Genomic DNA, 26,823 nt, shown 5'->3' on the forward strand with positions numbered 1-26,823 from the left:
TCCCGGATTGTGTGGGGACAGTCCCGAAATGTGTCCCTTTGTCCTACAACCAAACGATCATGTCCAGAATTTTATCAACAAATTCAAACACCACTAACTTAGAAGAAAAGGTTGATTTGTCCCGTATTTCAGTCAGACATTCAAACCTGTCTCTTGCAATCATGTTGGCTTATAAAAATATATTTCAAAGATGGTGATGTTAAACACTTCTCCAATCGTTGTAGAGATCTGATATTCTGCGCAGCACAAGACAATCGTAGGCCAATGTCTTAAGCCTATCCTCAAACAATCATATTTTCAAATCCTTTCTGGTTAAATTCCAGCTAAACTTGGAGGACAGTTAGGACTCACTACTAAAAGCGTGCTTCTGACGAAGAGCTACAAAAGTAAGTAAATAGCCATATTAGACCGAAAGATAGTCTATGGTAATTTCTTCAAACTTCTGAGGCTCTCCATATTCAATGCTCGTTCAACAGATTTGCTGCTACTTCACTCAATCCCGTTTTAAAAGTACCCCTTCCTGTTTTACATTCCCTGAGACCAACCAGAAATGTTTCCTTGGCCATATATTACCAGATTTTCATAAAACAGCCACACGTGGTCTCTTGTTTCTGCATCACCAAATTTTGTGAGAGGCAAAATAGTATAGCCTACTAGTTGTGCTTCGTTCAGAGCAGCGGGAGCAGGGGTGTACTTCAACACTTCTCGCCAGTTAAAGCTTAATCATTGTCTTAGAAGATTACATAATGGTTCATTAGTATACTACATAACAGTAAATCTAACCAGCCTCACAACCGCAGACCACGTGTAACCACGCCAGCCCGGGACCACCACATCCGGCTTCTTCACCTGCGGGATCGTCTGAGACCAGCCACCCAGACAGCTGATGAACCTGTTGGTTTTCACAACCGAAGAATTTCTGCATAAACTGTCAGAAACCGTCTCAGGGAAGCTCATCTGCGTGCTCGTTGTCCTCACCAGGGTCTTGACCTGACTGCAGTTCGGCGTCGTAACAGACTTCCGTGGGAAAATGCTCACCTTCGATGGCCACTGGCACGCTGGAGAAATGTGCTCTTCACGGTTGAATCCCGGTTTCACCGGTACCGGGCAGATGGCAGACAGCGTGTATGGCGTTGTGTGGGCGAGCGGTTTTCTGATGTCAACGTGGGGAACAGAGTGCCACATGGTGGCAGTGGGGTTATGGTATGGGCAGGCATAAGCTACGGACAATGAACACAATTGCATTTTATCGATAGCAATTTCAATGCACAGAGATACCATGATGAGATCCTGAGGCCCTTTGTCATGCCATTCATCCCCCTCAATCACCTCATGTTTCAGCATGATATTGCACAGCCCCATGTCATAAGGAGCTGTACAACATTTCTGAAAGCTGAAAATGTCCCAGTTATTCCATGGCTTGCATACTCACCAGACATGTCACCACCCATTGAGCATGTTAAGGATGCTCTGGATCGACGTGTTCCAGTTCCTGCCGATATCCAGCAACTACACACAGCAAAGAGGTGTGGGACAACATACCACAGGCCACAATCAACAGCCTGATCAACTCTATGGGAAGGAGATGTGTCGCGCTGCATGAGGAAAATGGTGGTACTGACTGGTTTTCTGATCCAAGCCCCTACCTTTTTTCTAAGGTATCTGCGACCAAGAGATGCATATCTGTATTCCCAGTCATGTGAAAACCATAGATTAGGGCCTAATTCATTTATTTCAATTGAATGTTTTCCTAAAATGAACTGTAACTCAGTAAAATGTTTGAAATTGTTGCGTTTATGTTTTGTTCATTGACTGTAAGTGTGCTTCGACGCTTGCTTCTCGCTCAGGTCAGAGTGCTACCATAGAGCTTGTGGTGCACAGGTGATAGAAGGCTATTTCTGAATAGAGACAGTCTTTTTAAAATTTCAACAGCTCTGCGGAGAGGGAGAGATGCAGGGCTGATTTACACTGGCCTCTTCTGATTAATGTCCTGGGAGGGATGCTATTAAACATCACATATAATCCCACTCAAATATACTGCAAATAAGAACATAAAACCACCATTCAATTATTCCCTCCGTCTGAGTTGCTGAATTAAATACAGGAGCATATTTCAGGAGCTTTTCTGGTGCCACAAGGCCATGCAGTTAGGAGACATGAATCAGAGAGATACTTTAGTGTTCTACACACACTGGGCCACAAAAGTATAAATAACTTGAGAAAAGGCCAATAGTTGTCTGACATAGGAAATAAAATGTTCACTTGGACATCCTGAGAATTCTTTGTCCGTGTGATCGAATTATACAAGCTTTTCATTATAATCCAAAGCATTCCAACACTGTCTGACAAAGTGGGATTCAATCAAGGTTTGAATTGTTGGGGTCAGAGCATGGTAAAGCATTCTGGCCCTGTGGGTGTTGTTGGGATTTCACTTTTTATTTATCTGCTGCGGACTCACTGGGGGTTTACACAACCACACTAAATGTACTCTCCCTGAATTTATACACTATGCATTTGCATTTAATAAATACATCAGGGATTGCCCGCCTTTTCCTCAAAGTCTTACTATATTGAATTTTGGGGCTCCCGAGTGGCGCAGCGGTATAAGAGACTGCATCTCAGTGCAAGAGGTGTCACTACAGTCCCTGGTTCGATTCCAGGCTGTATCACATCCGGCCGTGATTGGGAGTTCCATAGGGTGGCGCACAATTGGCCCAGCGTTGTCCGGGGTAGGCCCTTATTGTAAATAAGAATTTGTTCTTAACTGACTTGCCTAGTTAAATAAAGGTTACATTAGGTGAGGCACTGACAGTGCAAAATGAAGATATGTTGCAACATACAGAACAAATACAGTAGAGACACTTTCTAAGAAAAACTGTAAAGATTTACTAACAGCAATAATCAAACCTTCAAAGGAAGCTCTGCTGCTGTGTATTCCTCCAAACCATTTCCTGTAGGGGAGAGTGGGGTAAATTGAGCAATTCTTTAAATTCAGCATCATTCTTTCAAGGGAAATGTAGTATTTTTTCTAACAAACATATCTGCATATATTTGAGGATGTTATGTTTCCCTGGAAATAATCCGAATTCATGTAAACATTAGTTTTGAAAACATAGCTTGTCCAGAAAATGTGGCTCTTGGCACAGTTTACACTGGTATGGTATAGGTTGAGCCGCGGGACAAGGTAAGTTAAGCCACCTACACATTTCTGTACTGAATTAAATATTTCTACTACCTTTTTAAAACCATGTCTATCTTTATTTCCCAAACACAATTCAACACAATCACTTTTTTGTCTTTTAATAATTTTGAGCATCTTTTAACACTTTTTAATTTGTTTTTACTTGTTTTTTAAAACACTTTTAACATAGGTCAGGCCCTGTTGTTACCTCTTATCCCAGCGATAATGCCTTGCATTACGCCTGGGAAGAAAACACTTCAATTTGCTCAACTTGGCCATTGGCTCAACCAGTGGCGGTCGGCGCCTTTTAAGATGAGGGAGGACGATCATTTTTTTATGAATATGGCTTTATTTCTATTACAGCATATTGGAGGACTGTCATTCATATTCCATTCACCCAGTTCAATGTTACATCGAAAGCTTTAGACTGCAACATGATACTCAAATTGTCCTTATACCCATCATGAGGTTGCTACAACCTAGCCTATGAACGTAGGTGCACACAGGTCGAGAGAGAAATTTGAGGTGAAAGACAGTAACACATTCACCTTGCACACTCTTGCCTGAATCTAGCTGATCTAGGGTGTAATCATTAGACCAACAGTTACAAACGATAGTTTCTATTGGCCAAATTCAGGTATGTCTATCCCCGTTTTGTTCCGTTTCCTTCCAATTAAGAAAGGTTTTTCAACAGAATCGGTGGAATGAATACCCCCCGGATCACACGTAAGCACAGTTCACTTTCATAGCAGCTATGTTGTATTCCTTCTCGCATCTACGCACTCTTCTCCTCTCACCTTTTCCCTTCACTTGTGGACTTCAATGCACAACATAAGGTGAAAAAAACTTTCCAAGCCAAACCATATCATAACAGCTGAACGCTACACACAGCCTACATCGTTGTCACCATATTAGCTAAAGTAACATCATAGTCAACATAGCAAATAGAACTAATGCATTAGTAAACCCACTACAATCATGTGGTACAGTGTACAGTCAGTAAGCAGTTTAGCAGTTACACTAGCAGGCCCCTGTTTTACTAATAAACCAAAAGCTTATCTTGACTTGGAAGAGTTCCAGTGTGGGATAGTCATAGTCAGCTAGCTAACATAGCATCCCTCTGTTTGAGTTGGGTGTTTGAGTAGGCTAAACTAGCTAGCTGCATTTGCTAGCTACAGTTAAAGTCGGAAGTTTACATACACTTAGGTACATACACTACTCAAATTTTTTGCACTGCAGTGCTAGCTAGCTGAAGCTTATGTTTTCAGTACTAGACTCAATCTCTGATTCTTTGATATGGTGGACAACATGTCATTTCATGCTGCAAGAGCCCTGATAGGTTGGAGGATGTCCTCCGGACGTTGTCATAATTATTGTGTAAGTCTATGGAAGGGGGTGAGAACCATGAGCCTCCTAGGTTTTGTAATGAAGTCAATGTACCCAGAGGAGGACAGAAGCTAGCTGTCCATGGTGCTGCCACACAGAGTGCTGTTGAGGCTACTGTAGACCTTCATTGCAAAACAGTGTGTTTTAATCAATGATTTGGTGATGTGAATATATTTAGTATAGTTTTATCTAAAAAAAGGATAACTTTTTAAATGTTTCACTCTTTGTATTTGTATGAAATTTACTGAGGTGGATGGTCCTCCCCTTCTTCCTCTGAGGAGCCTCCACTGGGCTCAACTTACCCCAAGGCAAACATTTAGACTATATTAGCCCACACAGCTACAAGGATGCACTTTCATGCTAGGTTTAGGAACTCATATTAAAGCTCATAGAGACCCCAAATGATGGATGTAACAAACTTTAAAGTATCTACTTTGGTTTAGATGAAAGAATTATCAAAACTCTTAACACAATACATTCATTTGACTTGGTGAAAATTATTTTTTGGGACATTACTTGCTTACCACATTTTCCATGTGGTTTCCTAAATATTTGGTCAAATGATTAATAATTTTTTGTATGGTTCTCTCTCACACACACACACATACACACACACACACACACACACACACACACACACACACACACACACACACACACACACACACACACACACACACACACACACACACAACCCTCAATAGCACACTCACACATATACACACAGAGTAGAGATGCCTGAGTGAATAGGGTAGTTTGGCCCATGCCACCACGCCAGCCAGAGACAGTGACTAACAGCCCTACTGTGTGAATTAAATATTACATGCCTGCAGCTCCTGCAAGACCAATCTTGCTGGACCTTCTCTAGCTTCCCTCAATTGGAAATGTAAATGAGACTGCAGATTTTTTCCATAAAGATAGACAAACAAACAACTTCACTCACATGTACAGTACGTCACACCCGCTGGCACACAAGCACACACACCTTGAGCATTCTCTCTTTCTCTCTCTCTCGCTCTCTGTCCAATACTGGGGACACTGCCAGAGAATACTATGATATGATTGTGAATGTGACTTCTGCCGTGATGATGTGATAGTTTTGCCCATAGAGCTCCAGTGTCTGAGGAAACCACAGTGTGTCAGCACCCGCTGACACACTGTGGTTACGATGCAGCGAGTTCATTATTAGCAGTGTGTGTGTTAGCTGACATTGGAAGGTCTGGCTGGGCCCAGTTCATTACCTCCCACTGTTGACTGACATTGGGGAGGCCTCGCTGGGCTGACTTTATTATTCCCTGCTGCTATGAGCAGACACAGATGGGAGCACACGCTAAGCTAGGGAACAGACCTCCACAGGCAATCTTCCTGGGGCATTAGAGTGGCGTGTCAAAATGAAATCCCATTTTATTGGTCGCATACACATATTTAGCAGATGTTATTGCAAGTGTAGCGAAATGCTTGTGTTCCTAGCTCCAACAGTGGAGTAATATCTAACAATTCACAACAATACACACAAATCTAAAAGTAAAAGAAAGGTATTACGAAATATATAAATATTAGCACGAGCCGTGTCGGAGTCCGGAGTATAGACAGTGCCTTCGGAAAGTATTCAGACTCCTTGACTTTTTCCACATTTTGTTACGTTACAGCCTGATTCTGAAATGGATTAAATAAAACAATTTCCTCAGCAATCTGCACACAATACCCCATGATGTTATAAAGAAACAGAAATACCTTATTCAGATCATTTGCTATGAGACTTGAAAATAAGCTCAGGTGCATTCTGTTTCAATTGATCATCCTTGAGATGTTTCCACAACTTGATTGGAGTCCACTTGTGGTAAATTCAATTGATTGAGCATGATTTGGAAAGGCAAAAAACAAGCCATGAGGTCAAAGGAATTGTGTCGAGGCACAAATCCGGGGAAGGGTACCAAAAGAATTCTGCAGCATTAAAGGTCCCTAAGAACACAGTGGCCTCCATCATTCTTAAATGTAAGAAGTTTGGAACCACCAAGACTCTTTCTAGAGCTGGCCGCCCGGCCAAACTGATCAATCAGGGGAAGGGTCTTGGTCAGGGATGTGACCAAGAACCCAATGGTCACTCTGACAGCGCTTCAGAGTTCCTCTGTGAAGATGGGAGAACCTTCCACAAGGACAACCATCTCTGCAGCACTCCACTAATCAGGCCTTAATGGTAGAGTGGCCAGATGGAAGCCATTCCTCAGTAAAAGGCACATGACAGACCGCTTGGAGTTTGTCAAAAGGCACCTAAAGGACTCTCAGACCATGAGAAAGAAGATTCTCTGGTCTGATTAAACCAAGATTGAACTCTTTGGCCTGAATGCAAAGCGTCACGTCTGGAGGAAACCTGACACCATCCATCCCTACAGCGAAACATGGTGGTGGCAGAATCATGCTGTGGGGATGTTTTTCAGCGGCAGGGACTGCGAGACTAGTCAGGATTGAGGGTAAAGTGAACAGAGCAAAGTTCAGAGACATCCTTGATGAAAACCTGCTCCAGAGTGCTCAGGACCTCAGACTGGGGCGAAGGTTCACCTTCCAACAGGACAAGCACAAAGCCAAGACAAGGCAGGAGTGGCTTTGGGACAAGCCAGAGCCTGGACTTGAAGCCAATCTAACATCTCTGGAGAGACCTGAAAATAGCTGTACAGCGATGCTCCCCATCCAACCTGACAGAGTTTGAGAGGATCTGCAGAGAAGAATGGGAGAATCTCCCCAAACACAGGTGTGCTAAGCTTGTACCCAAGAAGATCGCTGCCAAAAGTGCTTCATCAAAGTACTGAGTAAAGTGTCTGATTACTCATGTAAATGTGATATTTCAGTTTTTTTTGTTTTATACTGTTGCAAAAAAAATCTAAAAAACAGTTTTTGCTTTGTCATTATGAGGTATTGTGTGTAGATTGATGATTAATATTATTTTTTTAATTAAATCCATTTTAGGATAAGGCTGTTGCTTATCAAAATGTGGAAAAGGGGAAGGGGTCTGAATACTTTCTGAATGTACTGTGTGTATATACAGTTGAAGTCGGATGTTTACATACACCTTAGCCAAATACATTTAAACTCAGTTTCACAATTTCTGACATTTAATCCTAGTAAAAATTGTCTTAGGTCAGTTAGGATCACCACTTTATTTTAACTTCACTAGGATAGGGGGCAGTATTTGGAATTTTGGATGAAAAGCGTGCCCAAACTAAACTGCCTGCTACTCAGGCCCAGAAGCTAGGATATGCATATAATTGGTAGATTTGAATATAAAACACTCTAAAGTTTCCAAAACTGCTAATATAATGTATGTGAGTATAACAGAACTCATTTGGCAGGCAAAAACCTGAGACAAATCCAACCAGGAAGTGGGAAATCTGAGGTATTAGTTTTTTTAAGTGATTGCCTATCCAAAATCCTGTGTCTGTGGGGTCAGATTGCACTTCCTAAGGCTTCCAGTAGATGTCAACAGTCTTTAGAAGTTGTTTCAGGCTTGTATTGTGAAAGGGGATCGAATAAGAGCTGTTTCAACAAGTGGTCAAGGTGAAAAACATTAGTTTAGTCTCACGCATGAGCGCGACGCTCGTTCTCTTTCCTTTCTAAGGACAACGGAATTGTCCAGTTGGAATATTATTGAAGATTTATGATAAAAACATCCTAAAGACTGATTATATACATGGTTTGACATGTTTCTACTAACTTTAATTGAACTTTTTTGACTTTTCGTCTGGACTTTGTGCCCGCGCTTTGTGCATTTGGATTACTGGACTAAACGCGCAAACAAAAAGGAGGTATTTGGACATAAAGATGAACTTTATCGAACAGAACGAACATGTATTGTCTAACATGAAGACCTGGGAGTGCCATCAGATGAAGATCATCAAAAGTAAGTGATTAATTTTATCGCTATTTCTGACTTTTGTGACACCTCTCCTTGGTTGGAAAATGGCTTTATGGTTTTCTGTGGCTAGGCACTGACCTAACATAATCGCATGGTGTACTTTCGCCGTAAATCCTTTTTGAAATCGGACACAGCGGCTGGATTAACAAGAAGTTTATCTTTAATCCTATGTATAACACTTGTATCTTTCATCAATGTTTATGATGAGTATTTCTGTAATTTGATGTGGCTCTCTGCAATTTCACCGGATGTTTGTTTGAGACAATGCATTTCTGAACATAACGCACCAATTTCAAATGAGGTTTTTGGACATAAAGATGAACTTTATCGAACAAAACACACATTTATTGTCTAACATGGAGTCCTGGGAGTGCCATCCGGGGAAGATCATCAAAGGTTAGTGATTAATTTTAACGCTATTTCTGACTTTTGTGACACCTTTCCTTCTTTGGAAAATGGCTGTATGGTTTTCTGTGGCTAGGCGCTGACCTAACATAATCGCATGGTGTGCATTCGCCGTAAAGCCTTTTTGAAATCGGACACTGTGGCTGGATTAACAAGAAGTTTATCTTTAAAATGGTGTTTAATACTTGTATGTTTGAGGAATTAAAATTATGAGATTTCTGTTTGAATTTGGTGCCCTGCAATTTCACTGGCTGTTGGTGAGGTGGGATGCTCACGTCCCGAACGATCCCAGAGAGGTGAAATGTCAGAATAATAGTAGAGAGAATGATTTATTTCAGCTTTCATTTCTTTAATCACATTCCCAGTGGGTCAGAAGTTTACATACACTCAATTAGTATTTGGTAGCATTGCCCTTAAATTGTTGAACTTGGGTCAAACGTTTTGGGTAGCCTTCCACAAGCTTTCCACAATAAGTTGGGTGAATTTTGGCCCATTCCTCCTGACAGAGCTGGTGTAACTAAGTCAGGTTTGTAGAGGCCTCCTTGCTCGCACACACTTTCAGTTCTGCCCACAAATGTTCTATAGGTTTGAGGTCAGGGCTTTGTGATGGCCACTCCAATACCTTGACTTTGTTGTCCTTAAGCCATTTTGCCACAACTTTGGAAGTATGCTTGGGGTCACTGTCCATTTGGAAGACCCATTTGCGACCAAGCTTTAACTTCCTGACTGATGTCTTGAGATGTTGCTTCAATATATCCACATCATTTTCCTCCCTCATGATGCCATCTAATAAAACACCCTCCTGAGGAAATCCTCTTCAGACCACAAAAACCTCAGTGTCAGCTAAGGTTGTAATGGTTGTTGAATTCCAAACCATACCACGTGGAGCATTGGCTACACGGGTGGAAATGGTTCAAATCTGAGACTATCGATCCCGACAGAAAAGGAGCAAATCTTAGATACTAATTACTAGTTTGCAGCTAGAAATTATGTAAACCTGGGATTGCGAATACGGACAACTGCCGAAACATCTATTCTATGAGATCATTTCTGAATGGTACTCTGAAGTATCCATTCTAACCACGAAAGACTTTGCAGAAGCAGAAAGAGAGACACTGATGAACTGACTCTCTGCAGATGGACTGGATTCCAACAGAAATCATGACAACACACTGGGCGTAAATATATATTGATTGCAATAATTCCCGAATGACTGGGCACTCATGTGCAGAGGATTAGCATTTAAATTAATATAATTATCAACTGTGTAGTGATTCCTTTTGTCTTTCCCACATGTTCTCAAGTCCACACCCACTTCCCTTTGTCCACCAAGCCGTCATATCGGCTTAGCCCACTAGGAAACCTCCCCTATCATTTCCTTGTAACCATATCTGCTGTCTGTTTGTTTATGCATTTTTGTGATTATTTAGTTACTTAGTAAATAAATTATTAAGCCAATTGGTGTATGGATGATTTATAGTAAATCATCCATACACCAATTCGGTGTATGTCGTGTGTCGATAGCGTCAGAGCATTGAGTTGTAAATTCCAGATTTAGTCCATTAGGCCAAACGGTACGATTTCTGTCGGTCAATATTAATTACTAGAGCAAGGGCATAGAGCCAGTAAGGTTATAAATTAGAGGGAATCATTATCTGTCCACCTACCGCGCTAAGCCAGTGTGGGTAGGCCACAGACGTATCTGTATTTCTGTACCGTGTCGCTCCAGTCAACATAATGCTAGCAAAGTATGCCGAATGGGTTAATGTGAGACGTCACTAGTAAACCCCCTTTACATGGTGAAGGGGACCCTATTTTGTGCTTGGACGTGAGATTTCTGTACAAAGTAGGATTAGCTTGCACGAGATGCTAAGCTAACAAAGGGAAACAGCATTTTCATTTTCCTGTGTCACGTTGAAATTCCTCCGCCTTGCGCGACATAAGTCCCACCCTTTGTACTTCGGTTTGATTTCAGCTTTCTTCGATCAGGGACCCCCTGGTGGTGAAGAATCGCCAGTACATTTCTTGAAAAAAGAATTAGGTGACACCCAAACGTGGATCACGTTCAACAAGTGGGTACTTAGGATATCCAGGCAATCAATTGATTGGATATCGATGTCTCATTTAATTTAACTAAGAAGTGAAATTGCCAGATTTACCTTTCTGGTGGATGTTTTAAATAATATCCAAATTGATTGGTTTTCTACAATGTGACAATTTAAACTTTTCACATTAACTTAGATGAAGCAACGCTCTCAGATTAATTTAAAGTTTAAGTCCCAAATGGCTATACAGGTTTGATTTATCATTCAAATTTGATTTATCAGTCAAATTTGCTTTTGCATAGCACATTCAGTAACCCCAGTACTGATAGAAGTCCCGCCTCCAGCGGGAATCCCATATGGCTTTGGCCTTAGGGAGAAGTGAACTTAGTGGTGAATGTACCCTAACATTTAAACTACTGGTTACGTTTATGATAATCTAGACAATCCCAATTGATTGGATATCATCTTCTCATTCAATTTAATAAATTGAATTGTCGAACATACCTTTCTAGTTTCTTCCAATTAAATTAGACATTTTAAACTTTGCAATATTAACCAACTTCCCAGGTTAAGTAAAGTTTAATTCCCAGATAGCCTATCCAGGTATGATTGATCATTATCATTGATTAATGAATTCAATTTGCTTTTGCAAATTCATTTACATCCAACTCCCACATTACTGGTACAGTACTGATGGTTCATTAATGTCTGTAAATAGATAAAAATCGTCTTTGCAGCTTCCAACATATTCCAAAACCAAACTTTTGAAAATGAGGAAAAACCTTTTTCCTTTCAAATGTTCTAATAATGTTCAAGGGGGGTAGTCCCCAATTGCCCACTAATTAGTGAACCTCCACCCATAAATGGATTGATCTCTGACCTCAGCAGCGATACCAACCCTAATTATGCCATTAGTGGAAAAACAGCAGAAATTACTAACAAAGCTCTCCAAAATCAACCATCGGGCGCAAGCCTTGTAAAGGTTCTCTCCAGTTTAGCCCTGATGTCTTGCCATCCGAGATTGGCATAGGTTCAATACCGCAGCACACAGCTGAAGCACGAGCAGGTAACGGTAGACATAAAGGGACAGGTGGAGAGAACCGGGAAATCGTCTTCTACAGGAACAAAATTGGATGCTACAGGAACAACTCAATTTACCCAAAACTAAATACGATGATGTCCACGCCAAACTGATTTGATAAAATAACCGTCTTCACTTTTAATGATGCCAAAGACATAACAGTATGCATGTTGAAGGGGGTGTGTCGTCTACAATCATCCACTTCCCTTCATTCACTTCCAGAAGCTTACCCGAAAGATGAGAGAACCATTCCTTCACCTCATTATAACATCTTTGGTCTGACAGATTACGTGACACCCAGAATGCATTGTATAATGTCAATAAACATGACACCACACATAGCTGGCAAATAGCTTAGCTCATTATAATCAGTACAACCTTCAAAAAAGTATTTTACACACATCATAGTTGTCCATTACAATATATGCAATAATCGGAATGCATTATTTGTCATCAGTAATTGAAAACGTGAAAAACTGTAAATACATTATGCTCCATACATACATATATACATGCATACTGTATGTGCCTACAGTAGAAATGACAACACAATATACAGAAAATAAGGAACTTACTTTGATAGGAACGCACATATGTCCAAAGTTATTATGTGTAAGAAAAACAACAAGGAAGGCAAAGCAAGCGTCAGCAAGAAAATGTTCCAATTCTTGCAAGACTGTGCAAATATATGCATACTTGATCTGCACAAACATGAATGAAGTGCTGTGGGTTCTCCTGGAAGAGAAAAGTTTATCCAGCTCAGTAAAGCCTCAAACATAAAATGTCCGCAACGCTGAAATGGACTACTTCTATGTGAATTAATGAGGAGGCAGAACACACCTCAATTCAAACTGTTGTTAGAAAATACAACTTGTTAGAAAATAATTTGAAATTGACAAGTTGAAACATAGCCTATAGATAATTAGCAGACAGCGCGTTAACTGTCCTGTTGCGTAATAATCACATTTTGGAACAGTGAGTGCATTCTGACATCACATGCATAAAATAACTCACGCTGGGACGACCATTAGAGATATTTGGAACTCATATGTGAAAAGGTTAACACACATGCCGCTAATAAATAGAACCCTCCATTCAGGAGGAAAGTTATTAGAAGTCATGAACCATGATCACACCGCCTACGACTGGTTCAGTGCTTACAGAGTAATTCCATAGTGGATAACATAACTATGAAATAGACTCCTTCATACCTATCGCCACTACAATGGTGTAAGACACATTGACTTGTAGTAAAACCACTACAGGTCCCCTTGGTATATGGCTTGAGGTCGGCAACGATTCTTACTGACACACGGTCATTGACACAGAAATTATCTGATGAAGTCAGACTCATTCTGAACAGGTTTGTAACATCTGCTTCCAACTCACACCCTCAAACACCTAGATCCCCTAACGCAGCTCACTCTCCAGATCCCAACCACCTGAATTCTAATCACCTGTTCACACACTTGTATGTCATTATCACACACTATTTAGTTCACTTCTTTGCACCCCATCACTGTGAGGTATTGTTTGTTTTGTGACACATCTTTCAGAGCGCTGGGTTTCCCGTGAGTTACTCCTCCCGTGTTTGATAGTTTTTGCCTGCCTCACTAATGACGCCTTTTTGCCTATTCCCTGCCTGTACTTTAGCCTATCGGATTTTCTGTTATCAACCTATTGACTGATCTCCCAGACTGCGTTACTAGCCTTTTCCCTGCCTGTACTGTTGCCCTTTTGGACCCCCTGTGTATGACCTTCTGCCTGTCCCTGGACCCATCTACCTGCCTCCTCCTGTGGTCCTTTGCAATAAACACCGGCTACGCCCTGCGCTTGAAACCAGCTCTCTCCCCTCGTGTTCATTACAGGTTGCAGCCTACCAGGATACCTGGTTTTCTTTCCCTTGGCATGTGCGCTTGTGTAAGCATAAACACACACGTACAACAATATTTAATGAGGATTTATACTAGGATCACTTGAGGGCAAAACAACAGCCTTGGTAAAGTTGGAATTTATCATGACGTCCCTTTGACTTTACAGCTACATTAATCACCAGTTTCTCCCCAGAGGTCCATAGGTCATCCCTGTAGACTGTCCGGAGATAGTGCCTTACAGCTGTTGAGTTATCATGTAGTTATCAACTTAGGATAGTGCCCTAAGCAACACACTGCTAAGTAGGATCACCCTAGATATGACATTAGACAAAATGACACGATAGAGTCATTCAGCCAAGACCGTGGATGTACAGATCCAGTCAAAAGTTTGGACACACCTACTCATTCAAGGGTTTTTCTTTATTTTTGCTATTTTCTACATTGTACAATAATAGTGAAGACATAAACTATGAAATAACACATGAATTCATGTAGTAACCAAAAAAGTGTTAAACAAATCAAAATATATGAGAATCTTCAAAGTAGGCACCCTTTGCCTTGACAACTTTGCACTCTTGGCATTCTCTCAACCAGCTGCATGAGGTAGTCACCTGGAATGCATTTCAATTAACAGGTGTGCCTTTTTAAAAGTTAATTTGTGGGATTTCTTTACTCCTTAATGCATTTGAGACAATCAGTTGTGTTTTGACAAGGTAGGGATGGTATACAGAAGATAGCCCTATTTGGTAAAAGGCAAAGTCCATATTATGGCAAGAACAGCTCAAATAAGCAAAAAGAAATGACAGTCCATCATTACTTTAAGACATGAAGGTCAGTCAATACGGAACATTTCAAGAACTTTGAAAGTTTCTTCAAGTGCAGTCACAGAAACCATCAAGCGCTGTGATGAAACTGGCTCTCATGAGGACCCAGAGTTACCTCTGCTGCAGAGGATAAGTTTATTAGACTTACCAGACTCAGAAATTGCAGCCCAAATAAATGCTTCAAAGAGTTCAAGTAATAGACACATCTCAACATCAACTGTTCAGAGTAGACTGCATGAATCAGGACTTCATGGCTGAATTTCTGCAAAGAAACTACTGCTAAAGGACACCAATAAGAAGAAGAGACTTGCTTGGGCCAAGAAACACGAGCAATGGACATTAGACCGGTGGAAATCTATCCTTTGGTCTGACGAGTCCAAATGTGCGATTTTTGGTTCCAACCGCCGTGTCTTTGTGAGACGCAGAGTAGGTGAACAGAGGATCTCCGCATGTGTGGTTCCCACCGTGAAGCATGGAGGAGGAGGTGTGATGGTGTGGGGGGTGCTTTGCTGGTGATACTGTCTGTGATTTATTTAGAATTCAAGTCACACTTAACCAGCATGCTACCACAGCATTCTGCAGCGATACACCATACCATCTGGTTTGCGTTTAGTGGGACTATCATTTGTTTTTCAACAGGACAATGACCCAATACACCTCCAGGCTGTGTAAGGGCTATTTGACCAATATGGAGAGTGATGGAGTGCTGCATCAGATGACCTGGCATCCACAATCACCTGACCTCAACCTAATTGAGATGGTTTGGGATGAGTTGGACTGCAAAGTGATGGAAAAGCAGCCAACAAGTGCTAAGCATTATTTGGGAACTCCTTCAAGACTGTAATTCCTCATGAAGCTGGTTGAGAGAATGCCAAGAGTGTGCAAAGCTGTCATCAAGGCAAAGTGTGGCTACTTTGAAGAATCTCAAATATAAAATATATATACTTTTTTTGGTTACTACATGATTCCATATGTGTAATTTCGTAGTTTTGATGTCTTCAATATTATTCTACAATGAAGAACATAGTAAAAAATAAAGAAAAACCCTTGAATGAGTAGGTTTGTCCAAACTTCTGACTGGTACTGTACATAGAATATTGTCCAATTAGATGATCAAGGTGTGAGTTTGTTTTTACTTAGGAAGTGACAGAGCCACAAACAAGTTCCCCATACAACCGCCAGTTAGTGCCACGACGCCACTTATTTGGGGAAGAAATGTAATGATGTATTTTGTAAATTAATTTGTATTTTTTTAGTTTTCATTTAACCTTTATTTAACTTCATCGGGGTAAGGGGCAGGCCCAGAAGGTAGGATATGCATATTATTAGTAGATTTAGATAGAAAACACTCTGACGTTTCTAAAACTGTTTGAATGATGTCTGTGAGTATAACAGAACTCATATGGCAGGCAAAAACCAGAGAAAAAATCCAACCAGGAAGTGTGGAAATCTGAGGTTGTAGTTTTTCAAGTGATTCCCTATCCAGTATACAGTGTCAATGGGGTCATTTTGCACTTCCTAAGGCTTCCACTAGATGTCAACAGTCTTTAGAACATTGTTTCATGCTTCTACTGTGAATGGGGAGAGAATAAGAGCCATTGGAATCAGATGACTGAGAAAATGACATGAGCTCAATCTCGCGCGCTCACATGAGAGTTAGCTGTGTTCCTTTTCATTTCTGAAGACAAGGGAATCGTACGGTTGGAATATTATGGAAGATTTATGCTAAAAACATCCTAAAGATTGATTCTATACATCGTTTGACATGTTTCTTTTTGTCTGAACTCACTGCGCGAGCATAGTGGTTTTGGATTACTCGACTGAACGCGCGAACAAAATCGAGGTATTTGGACATAAAGATGAACTTTATCAAACAAAACAAACATTTATTCTGGAACTGGGATTCCTGGGAGTGCATTCCGATGAAGATCAAAGGTAAGTGAATATTTATAATGTCATTTCTGTCATTTCTGTTGACTCCAAAATGGCGGTTATCTGTATGGCTTGTTTTGATATCTGAGCGCTGTACTCAGATTATTGCAAAATTTGCTTTCGCCGTAAAGCTTTTTTGAAATCTGACACAGCGGTTGCATTAAGGAGAAGTGTATCTATAATTCTTTGAATAACAGTTTAATATTTCATCAACGTTTATGATGAGTATTTCTGTAAATTGATGTGCTCATTCACCGGAAGTTTTGGGAGGCAAAACATTTCTGAACATTACACTCCAATGTAAAATGGGGTTTCTGGATATAAATAAGAACTTTATCGAGCAAAACATACATGTATTGTGTAACATGAAGTCCTATGAGTGCCATCTGATGAAGATCATCAAAGGTTAGTGAATCATTTTAGCTGTATTTCTGGTTTTTGTGACGCCTCTCCTTGCTTGGAAAATGGCTGTGTGGTTTTTCTTGTCTAGGCGCTGTCCTAACATATTCTAAAGTTATGCTTTCGCCGTAAAGCCTTTTTGAAATCGGACAATGTGGTTGGATTAATGAGAAGTGTATCTTTAAAATGGGATATAATAGTTGTATGTTTGAGAAATTTTGATTATGAGATTTGTTGTTTTGAATTTGCCGCCCTGCTATTTCACTGGGTGTTGAATAGTGCTAGCGTCCCACATACCCCAGAGTGGCTAGCGTCCCAATACCCCAGAGAGGTTAACTTTTATTTAACTAGGCAAGTCAGTTAAGAACAAATTCTTTTTTACAATGATGGCCTAGGAACAGTGGGTAACTGCCTTGTTCAGGGGCAGAATGACAGACTTTTACCATGTCAGCTCAGGGATTCGATCTAACAACCTTTTGGTTACTGGCCCAATGCTCTAACCACTAGGCTACCTGCATCTCCAATGCCGCCCCAATGTTAATGTTGTGCGTTATTAACGTCTGTCTAAGTTACTGCCTAGATCCACCAGCCTGGACAACCGGACGACGGGTCCGGAACAACGATCCACAACCTTGACATCCCGTGGCCATTCTTGTGGGGGTCTGCAACTTGCAGAAATCCTACCAGGGTAAACCACCAGAGTGGGACTGCTACGATGATCCACAAACCAGGACATCCTGTGGTCATTTTTATGGTAGGTTGCAACTTGCAGAATCCTTCCAAGATTGAACCCATCAGAGGAGGACTGTAATGACTGTCCTGTGAGAATCAGGATGGGTCAGATCAGCTTGGCGGTGGATGACAGTAGCCAGGCCCTCTCTTTCCCCTCCAGTATGATCCAAAGGAATGGCTTTGTTAACAGGCTGTTCCCGCTGAAACTCTAACACGTTCAAAAAGTGAATACTGGAACAATATTTCTAACATAAGAATGTGTGGAATGTTCAGAGGGGATCTAAAGAAAAAGAATGTCATATTGGTTTTTATTTTGTGATGTCTTTAAAAAGGTTATAAAGGAAATACTGTACATGAAATATGAAAAATGTAGAAAGTCTTTTTGTTAAGATAGGAATGTGATTTTAGGAGCCATAAGAGAATCTATCCCTTAAAAACTGAGAGAGCGTGTCAGACTGACGGAGACGTCCCCTTTGGCCAGAGTGCATAAAAGGATTGCCAACAGAGATTAACATTAGACCAGACAATCACTGGTACGGCTGATCAGCTGTTCTAAGTCAAATATCTAGAAAAGCGAATCTAAGTTGGACCATCCCTACTACTCTTCAAATCATCCTACTGTATTAGTCTTCTTAAATCACAGTATCTTACTACGCTCATCACCGATGGGAACCGTTGACACGGCTGGCTAGCTATCTTCCAGAGTGAACAACAGTAGAAAAGGGGAGACCCCTTTCGGACATTCGGAGCCATAGAAGCTTGCCGCTGAAAGGCCAACAACCTTCCCAAGGAGGGCTGGTTCCGACAGAGATAAACGGCGAACAAAGGCATTTACACTTAACGTTAAATTACATTCATGATTTCTTACTTAAAACGGGCGACGGTTTGTGTGCAAAGTATATGATTACTGTGGGAATAGTTGTAAAATGTATCAACGATAAGTGTCTTTTTTTCTCTCTCTTTCCCCCCTCTTTATTTTCTGTGTAACAAGCCGCCATATGTTGTCAGTCCATTAGGGACCTATTTCTCAAGTATTATGTGTGTATGTTTATTCTGTGTTATTATTTAGTTAGCTAGTAAATAAATAATGAAACCAATTTGTGTAGTACTGAATCATGAGTAAGTCTGGGGATTTTGCAGATCCTAGAAGATTACGACTGTTCAGAATGATATGAGGTTATGATTTAATACCTTGACTGTTTGATGGATGTGATAGGTAAAGACCTTTAGAGTTTAATTCGGGAGATGGTAACTCTTTAAAGAACCGCTCGTGGTGCCCCAAATTCCTAATGAGTTAATTGTTACATGATTAATTTAATCAGGTAACAATTAAACATAGTTAGTTGATACGATAAATAACAGTCATCAGATTAATGAAAGTAAAGTCATGACAAGGTGATTTGATCTTTAACTAGTCTCTCAAGGCGATGGTCATTTAGTTCAGTTACCTTCGCTTTCTTAGTGACAGGAACAATAGTGGACATCTTGAAGCAAGTACACTGGGATAGGGAGAGATTTATAATGTCCGTAAACACTCCAGACAGATGGTTTGCACATGCTCTGAGGACGCGGCTAGGGATGCTGTCTGGGCCAGCAGCCTTGCAAGGGTTAACACGCTTAAACGTCTTACTCAAGTCGGCCACAGAGAACAAGAGCCCACAGTCCTCGGGAGCGGCCCGCGTCGTTGGCACTGTGTTATCCTCAATAGCAGGCGAAGTAGGTGTTTAGCCTTTCCGGGTGTAAGACGTCGGTGTCCGCGACGTGGCTGGTTTTCCACTTGTAATCCATGATTGTCTGGACTCCCTGCCAACATCCCCTATACACTTCCTGATGAACTCAGTCACCGTGTCAGTGTATACGTCAATGTAATTCTCAGAGGCAACCCAGAACATATCTGTGTGTGTGTGTGTGTGTGTGTGTGTGTGTGTGTGTGTGTGGTGTGTGTGTGTGTGTGTGTGTGTGTGTGTGAGTGTGTGTGTGTGTGTGTGTGTGTGTGTGTGTGTGTGTGTGTGTGTGTGTGTGTGTGTGTGCGCGCGCGCGCGCGCGCGAGGGAGAGTGTGTGTCAATGTGTGTGCGTGAGGGAAAGCGTGTCCTGCATGCAACTTTTGATGGTCAGTGACTGAAAGACCAATTTAGTTGCATTATACTGTATGCAGCCAACTGAGAAGAATATTAATCAGTTGAAACACACACAAACACGACAAAAACTATACACATACTGCACACACACACACGCATGCATACACACACGCGCGCACGTACGCACACACACACACCTGACATTGGGTGCAGGGTAATAAAGTGAGAAGTAATTTCGGAGCTTGTTCACGCCCTGTTTGTGCTATGGCCAGCATATTGATCATTGTTGTTTATGGACACTCTCTGTCTTTCAGAATAAATCTGATGTGAGGATGAATCACTGTGGCTTTAAGCAATGTCCTTAATCACTAGTCATTATCAATCTGAGTCCAAGGAAAACTAACCTGTCGAGGAGGCCCCAAACAAACACAAACACAAACACACACACACACACACACACACACACACACACACACACACACACACACACACACACACACACACACACACACATATACACACACACACACACACACACACACACACACACACACACACACACATACACACAAATAAACGAGACACACTCCAGTGAGGGTGACAAATGTAAGTTACCTTGGTGGATATTTCTAAAGCTACAGCCTTAATGGCACTATGGCGGCCATTGTTAATGTTTTGGGGGTTGCGGGGGATTGGCCTCACTCACCCTGTCTTCCTCCTCCCTGAGGTCCGGCATGGTGCTGATACACAGGCTGATGACGGTCACTGCTACCATCACCACCGACAGGCAGGCAAAGATCTTTCCTGGCAGGCCAGACTGGGGATTCTCCACCATATCCCTCAGCTGGTTCATGAACTTGCGATAGCGTGTCTCCTCAACTGGGGGGCGCAGCATGGCGTGCCTCTGCCTTTGTTCTTCCTCCTGCCGCTCGTGTTCCTTCATCTCCTCGATGCGCGTGTACATCTTCCTCTTGCAGCAGCGCTCCATGTAGGTCATCTCTACGCCCCAGTAGAGCAGCTCATCATGTAGCGATAGCACACACATCTCCCTCAGCATGCGCAGCTTCCCCGCCGCCAGGAAGTTGAGGATGACGCGGAAGGCCGAGGGGCTGCGGTCAAAGAAGAACTCTCGCCGTGTCTCGTCGTAGTCGTCACAAACGCCGGCAATCTCCTCTGGGCTGCTGAGGCCACAGAGCCGTCCCAGCCGGGTCAAGGGAAACTGCTCCAGCGTGCTCCAGGGAAAAGTGTAGCGGTTGCCTCCCACATTGATGACCGCTAGTAGACCATGGTCCACTGACAGTAGGTCCTCTGGTCGTCTGATGAACTGGGCCCTCTGGTAGTAGACACCCTTGACTGTCTCCGTCTCGGGGATCTGGGTGAAGATGGCATCGAGGCTGCTATCATCGCTGGCCGAGAGGTTGCTGAAGTCGTGGTTTGCATTGCTGATGATAGGCATGGCGGCATCGGGGTGGGTGGCCGGCTGGGCTGGTCACACTGGGGGCTCAGTGGCTGGTCTTGGTGTTGGGCATCCCGGGGCTGGGGATCAGGTGAGTCCCTTCAGGCTTTGCAGAAGGATCAAGTGGGTCCCAGGCTGGTGGCGTCATGCAGACACTGAGAGAGAGAGAAGAGAAGAAGGACATTAAATCTCAGATAGACTGCAGTGGTGTAGAGGCTCCTCCTCGTCTACAGTACACCCCTAGACCAGAGACTGACAGACACATCAGTGACTCCGTAATGGATCAGAGCTCTGTACTACACTGTCAAATAAAATACAATTGTATTTGTCACATGCTTCGTAAACAATAGGTGTAGACTAACAGTGAAATGCTTACTTACGGCCCTTCCCAACACAATGCAGAAAATATTTTTTTAAAGAATAACACAAGGAATAAATACACAATGAGTAATGATAACTTGGCTGTATATACACGGGGTACCAGAACCGAGTCGAGGTGCAGGGGTACAAGGTAATTGAGGTAGATATGTTCATATAGGTAGGGGTAAAGTGACTATGCTAGATAATGATAAATAATAAACAGTTGCAGCAGCGTTGCAGCAGCGTATGTGTTGAGTCAAAAGAGTTAGTGCAAAGAGGGTCAATGCAGCTGGTCCGGTTAGCTATTTAGTAGTCTTGGGGGTAGAAGCTCAGGGTCCTGTTGGTTCTAGACTTGGTACATCAGTACCACTTGCCATGCGGGAGCAGAAAGAACAGTCTGTGATTTGGGTGACAATTTTTAGGGCCTTCCCCTGACACCGCCTGGTATAAAAGTCCTGGATGGCAGGGAGCTTGGCACCCGGGATTTATTGGGCCATCCCCACTACCCTCTGTAGCGCCTTGCGGTAGGATGTCAAGATGATGCAGCCAGTCAAGATGCTCTCAATGGTGCAGCTGTAGAACTGTTTGAGGATCTGAGGGCCCATGATAAATCTTTTCAGCCTCCTGAGGGTGAAGAGGCGTTGTTGTGCCTTCTTCACTACGATGTTGGTGTGTGGACCATTCCTTAGTGATGTGGACATCGAGGAACTTGAAGCTATTGACGCGCTCCACTATAGCACTGACGATGTGGATGGCGGTGTGCTCTGCCCTCCGTTTCCTGTAGTACAGTACAGCAGTATGGTCAGTAGAGTCACTGACTATCCTCATCAGACATCACCCTTCAGAGTACACCTCCACTCTTCCCAGACAAACTAGCCCAGACACATCATCTGTCATAATGAATGGGTGTGAATCTCTACCTGTGAGGATGAGTAAAGCTGAGGATTAAGCTTGAAATGTGTGGCTCACTGTGGTCATGTTTATGCCATATGGTATAGTGACAGATATCTAACAGGGCTACTCTTTTCTCAAGATGTTTATGACTGACTACAACTGATCTGACTACTACTTAGATGTGTTGCACAGTGGAGTGCTTTCCACACCTCTACTACTGCACATTTTAATTGTGATATAAAATGTCACCATCAATTTAGCATGTGGGGTATGGCTATTAGCATATACCTTGGAGAACATTAGGGAGGTGGATAATAGTTGTTGGATAATTACAGTTTAAATCAGCGGTGGGCTACATAATGTAACTCCTCTAGTTCTGCATAGGGGATTCAATAAATCACTCCTGTCAAGGTGTTTCATTTCCATCGGGGTGGGAGAGAATTATACACTATTTATTAATAGAATAACTGGTAATACAGTATTCCCGTCTGATGGTTGGTTGCTTTGCCGAGTGGAAAGTTAATTGAAATAAGTGTTTTAGTGGCGCAGTGGCATTATCAGGAACATTCCCTCCGCTGCGCTCACTAGTGACAAGACACAGGAGATCAGCGCAATGAAGTTTCCATCTGCTATAGGTCCATTACAAACCCATTGCGTGCCATTTCATGAAATAGCCTAAGAACCATGTAGCCTGAGACACACACACACACACACACACCACTGGCATAACGCAGTTTCTCTGGACTCCTGCAAGGTCGAAGTTAGGCCCCGTATAGACCACCAATCGCTGTCCATGGTGCTGAAGTTGAATGGATGATAGGCTTTCTGTGTTGCCAGTGCACGTGTAGACTTGCTTTAGCTAATGGATACATGTTTATTGGTAGGCCTATTTGGTCAACATTTTCTAATGTTAAGCTAACATTTCACGAAACTGTCTCGCAATGCTGCAATTTTTAGACTGTGGGCTGGTGGCAACAATGTAATTACTTGTTCAGTAGGCTAATTAAAGTTGGAAATTCAAACATTGCAGATTGTAAAATAAATATTCGATGCAACTGCATGCTAATTTGATATGTAAATTTGTAAATATCAAATAACCAAAAAATTAGGAAAAAAGTAGTCGCTTGAAGATAAATTCAGCCACTACTGTTGAACTATTGTTTTGTGTGGCTAATAGCAAATGGCCTGCAATATTCAAGGTAAATTAAATCAAATTAAATCCAACTTGAGATACTCTACCTGGTCTTCTGAAGTCCTCCTTGTTTGTGTGCAAATGTTTTCACCATGGCCTGTAGGGGCCTGACTGTTTTCTAAACTGAGTGTTGTCGACCCAGACAGTCTTTCCTGAGACATTGTGCATGATGTGTCCATTGCGCTGCGCACAATGTAAAGGTAGTCTTGCATGATGCATCCTAAGATATAGCATAGACTGTTGATACTGCAACCACACAACTCAAACGCCGATTCACCAGTAGCCTATGCACGAAATCACAAACCGCTTTTTTTGTTCAAGCCCTCAAGAACTATTGTCCGCTAAATATAATCTGTTTGCATCTGCCAAGTTAATGGCTGTCCAGAATCCAGACGACCTGTCCCCAGAGCTTCCTATACATTTAATCTCTTTCTGTAACGTGTTGAGGCCGGCAATTAAGGAGAAGGAGACGCTGTATTTGAAGCACAACCCAGTTTACCTGATGTTGCTATGGCAATCAAGCTGTTTTTACATCCCTGTAACTGTCGCTTCTGCGAACTGATCGTTTTATAAACTAAAACTCATGAAGAACTAGGCCTACCTAAAAAAGGATTAGGCTATCAGTCTGATATGTGCTTTGACCACTTGAGTAAACTCCGCTCATTGCACTTGGCGCCGTCATAGCCTTGACCACGGCATTTATTCACCGATATCCCCTTATTCTTTCAAACTGTTGAATTGTTTATTTTTAAAGGCCTAAGGCACCTTTTCAGTCACATTCCTGAAGCCCAAGAAACAAACACTTATTTTCCTAGTAGCCTACATATGGAAAATAAAAAGGTTTATGAATTCGTTTTTGGAGGGTTATTATGAAAATGATTTATATATAGCCTATGTAAAAAAAAAAGGTACAACGATGACAGGCGCATGGGCCCCCAGAACTCCGGGCTGCGGAGGTGTCCGATACACCAGTGACACACACACCACACACACACACCCACACACACACACACACACACACACACACACACACACACACACACACACACACACACACGGGTGATTCTGCATAGAATTCTTCTTTAAAAAGTAAAGGAATTTCTACGTCAAGTTACAAAGCTACATGGCGACAATAAAAGGCTATTACAGACTATTATAACAAGTAGCCTATGTAATGGAACCCATAGCCTAATCGTATTTTAATGTTTTATTATAAAGCTTATCGGTATGTGTTGAAAGCCTTGTCTTGTCTTGAACGTCCCACTAAAGCATTGGCTGTCACTGTACAATACTGTAGGCTACATCATTTTAAACAGCGGAGGCTGCTCTCACTATATATCATATAGACTATTGGGTAATTATTTTTAAACAGATCAAACAGCTGTTTTGGTTATTCCAATTTATCAAACGAGGAGTGTAAAGGTGATTGTACTTTATATAACATCTAAGCTACTTGCTATTCTATCACAATCATTTTATTATTTCCAAGATATGATCAGATTTGTAGTTGACATTACACTCCAATAAGCGCAATGACTATGACAAATAGGCCTACATTATTTGACAGTGAACGTTGAATAATAAGAATGAAGACTAAATAAACTTGTCACGTACCATATTAGTGAAGAGAACAGCTCTCTAGTTCTCAGTCCGTTTGATCATTCAACATCAGTCACTCTCACCGAAAAATACCAGATGCTACATGTTGTATCCACGGGATCCACAGTGTCCCAACCTGTAAACGCGATAAAAAGTCTTCAAAATACGAAGAGAGAAAATGAGACAAGCGGAGTGTCCCGTTACAAGATCCGTACTGCAGAGGCGTTGCGATGCGCGCGCTCCACAGATGAGCACGGGTAGGGTATAGCTTACCCCAAGTTTGCGAAGAGTAGGTCAGTGTCGTGAGTAGACTAAGTGCCTTTCCCTTACCAGTTAAGTCACCTCACAAAGCCTAACTTTGAGTACCACATTTTGCCTTTCCCTTTACTGCTAATTGCTACGATAATACCATGCGATAGATTCGATGGACCCTCTCGTATCATACAGCCCCAGCAAAAAAACAAATGTAGGCTATCCTGATGTAGTGTTTGGTTTTCAGTGCAGCACTGCCTATGCTAGTCTTGTTCTACGGGCAAAAGGGTTAAATCGACTGACAAACTCCGGCGCCAAGCTAACCTTTTCCATCCCGTAGCCAGCAAGCGGTTCTGCTGCTTTGATACTCTTCAAACCTCCCACTGGGGAGCGCGGATCATTTCGATCCCAATAATGTTTTTATGCAGCGGTGGATTATGGTCGCAGTGGGAAATAAGGTCCTTAGTCTGATAATACTAGGCATTAATCTGATATAGACCTATAGATATAGGTAAACTCATATAAAATATAACATATTTAGCAGGAGTATGAGGTAGCCTATGATCATCAAATCAATCTAAAGGAATGGTCAATGTGGTGAATTCTGGTAAAGGGTTTCATCATGTCTTACCACCTATGTTTTAGGACTTGTCTTTATTACAGTCAACATGGGTTATACAGTTAGTTTAGTCACCTGTCAGTGTATCAACATCAGCACTGCTCCCTAACAGAACAGAAAGAACATGAAAACCATCACCTACTGTACCTGGCAGGCAGATCCAGGAAACATTGCATGATCATCACCAACAGCAAGAAGTGAATAGGCTAACAATTATTTATTCACAGAAACCTATATTATGGATAGCTTAGCCTACGTACATGTGCTACAGTCATCTAGCCAACCACACACACACACACCTCATCATGTTGCTATCATACACATAAAAGTAAAAAATACAATCCAGACACTCATTGTGATGTAAAGTACACCTTGAGATCAGCTCACCCAATCAACAGTACACAGCATCATGCAAACGTCACATTATCCTCACTCACCAAGGACAAAAATATAAATGCAACAATTTCAAAGATTTTACTGAGTTACAGTTCAGATAAGGACATCAGTCAATTGAAATAAATTCATTAGACCCTAATCTATGGATTTCACATGACTGGGAATACAGATATGCCTCTGTTGGTCACAGATACCTTAAGAAAAGGT

At 41.9% G+C, this 26,823-nt stretch overlaps 1 protein-coding gene across 2 annotated transcripts in view; it reads right to left on the reverse strand.

Annotated features, from left to right (window-relative positions):
* The window catches only part of kcng4a (potassium voltage-gated channel, subfamily G, member 4a), a 72,139-nt gene extending 46,178 nt beyond the window's left edge, over window positions 1-25,961 (reverse strand). Inside the window, exons 1-2 of one of the 2 annotated variants that reach the window (XM_014124264.3) lie at window positions 25,365-25,961; window positions 20,555-21,459 (exon numbers count right to left, since the gene is read on the reverse strand). In XM_014124264.3, coding sequence (XP_013979739.3) covers window positions 20,555-21,304 — 750 coding nt within the window. In that variant the 5' untranslated portion in view covers window positions 21,305-21,459; window positions 25,365-25,961. Of the gene's footprint in view, window positions 1-20,554; window positions 21,460-23,797; window positions 24,294-25,364 lie in introns of those variants that run through there. The other variant, XM_082957218.1, reaches the window with a different exon arrangement.
* Window positions 25,962-26,823: the final 862 nt, after the last annotated feature.

Source organism: Salmo salar, chromosome 10 (genome assembly GCF_965601325.2).
Source record: "Salmo salar chromosome 10, fSalSal1, whole genome shotgun sequence".
Taxonomy (NCBI): Eukaryota; Metazoa; Chordata; class Actinopteri; order Salmoniformes; family Salmonidae; genus Salmo; species Salmo salar.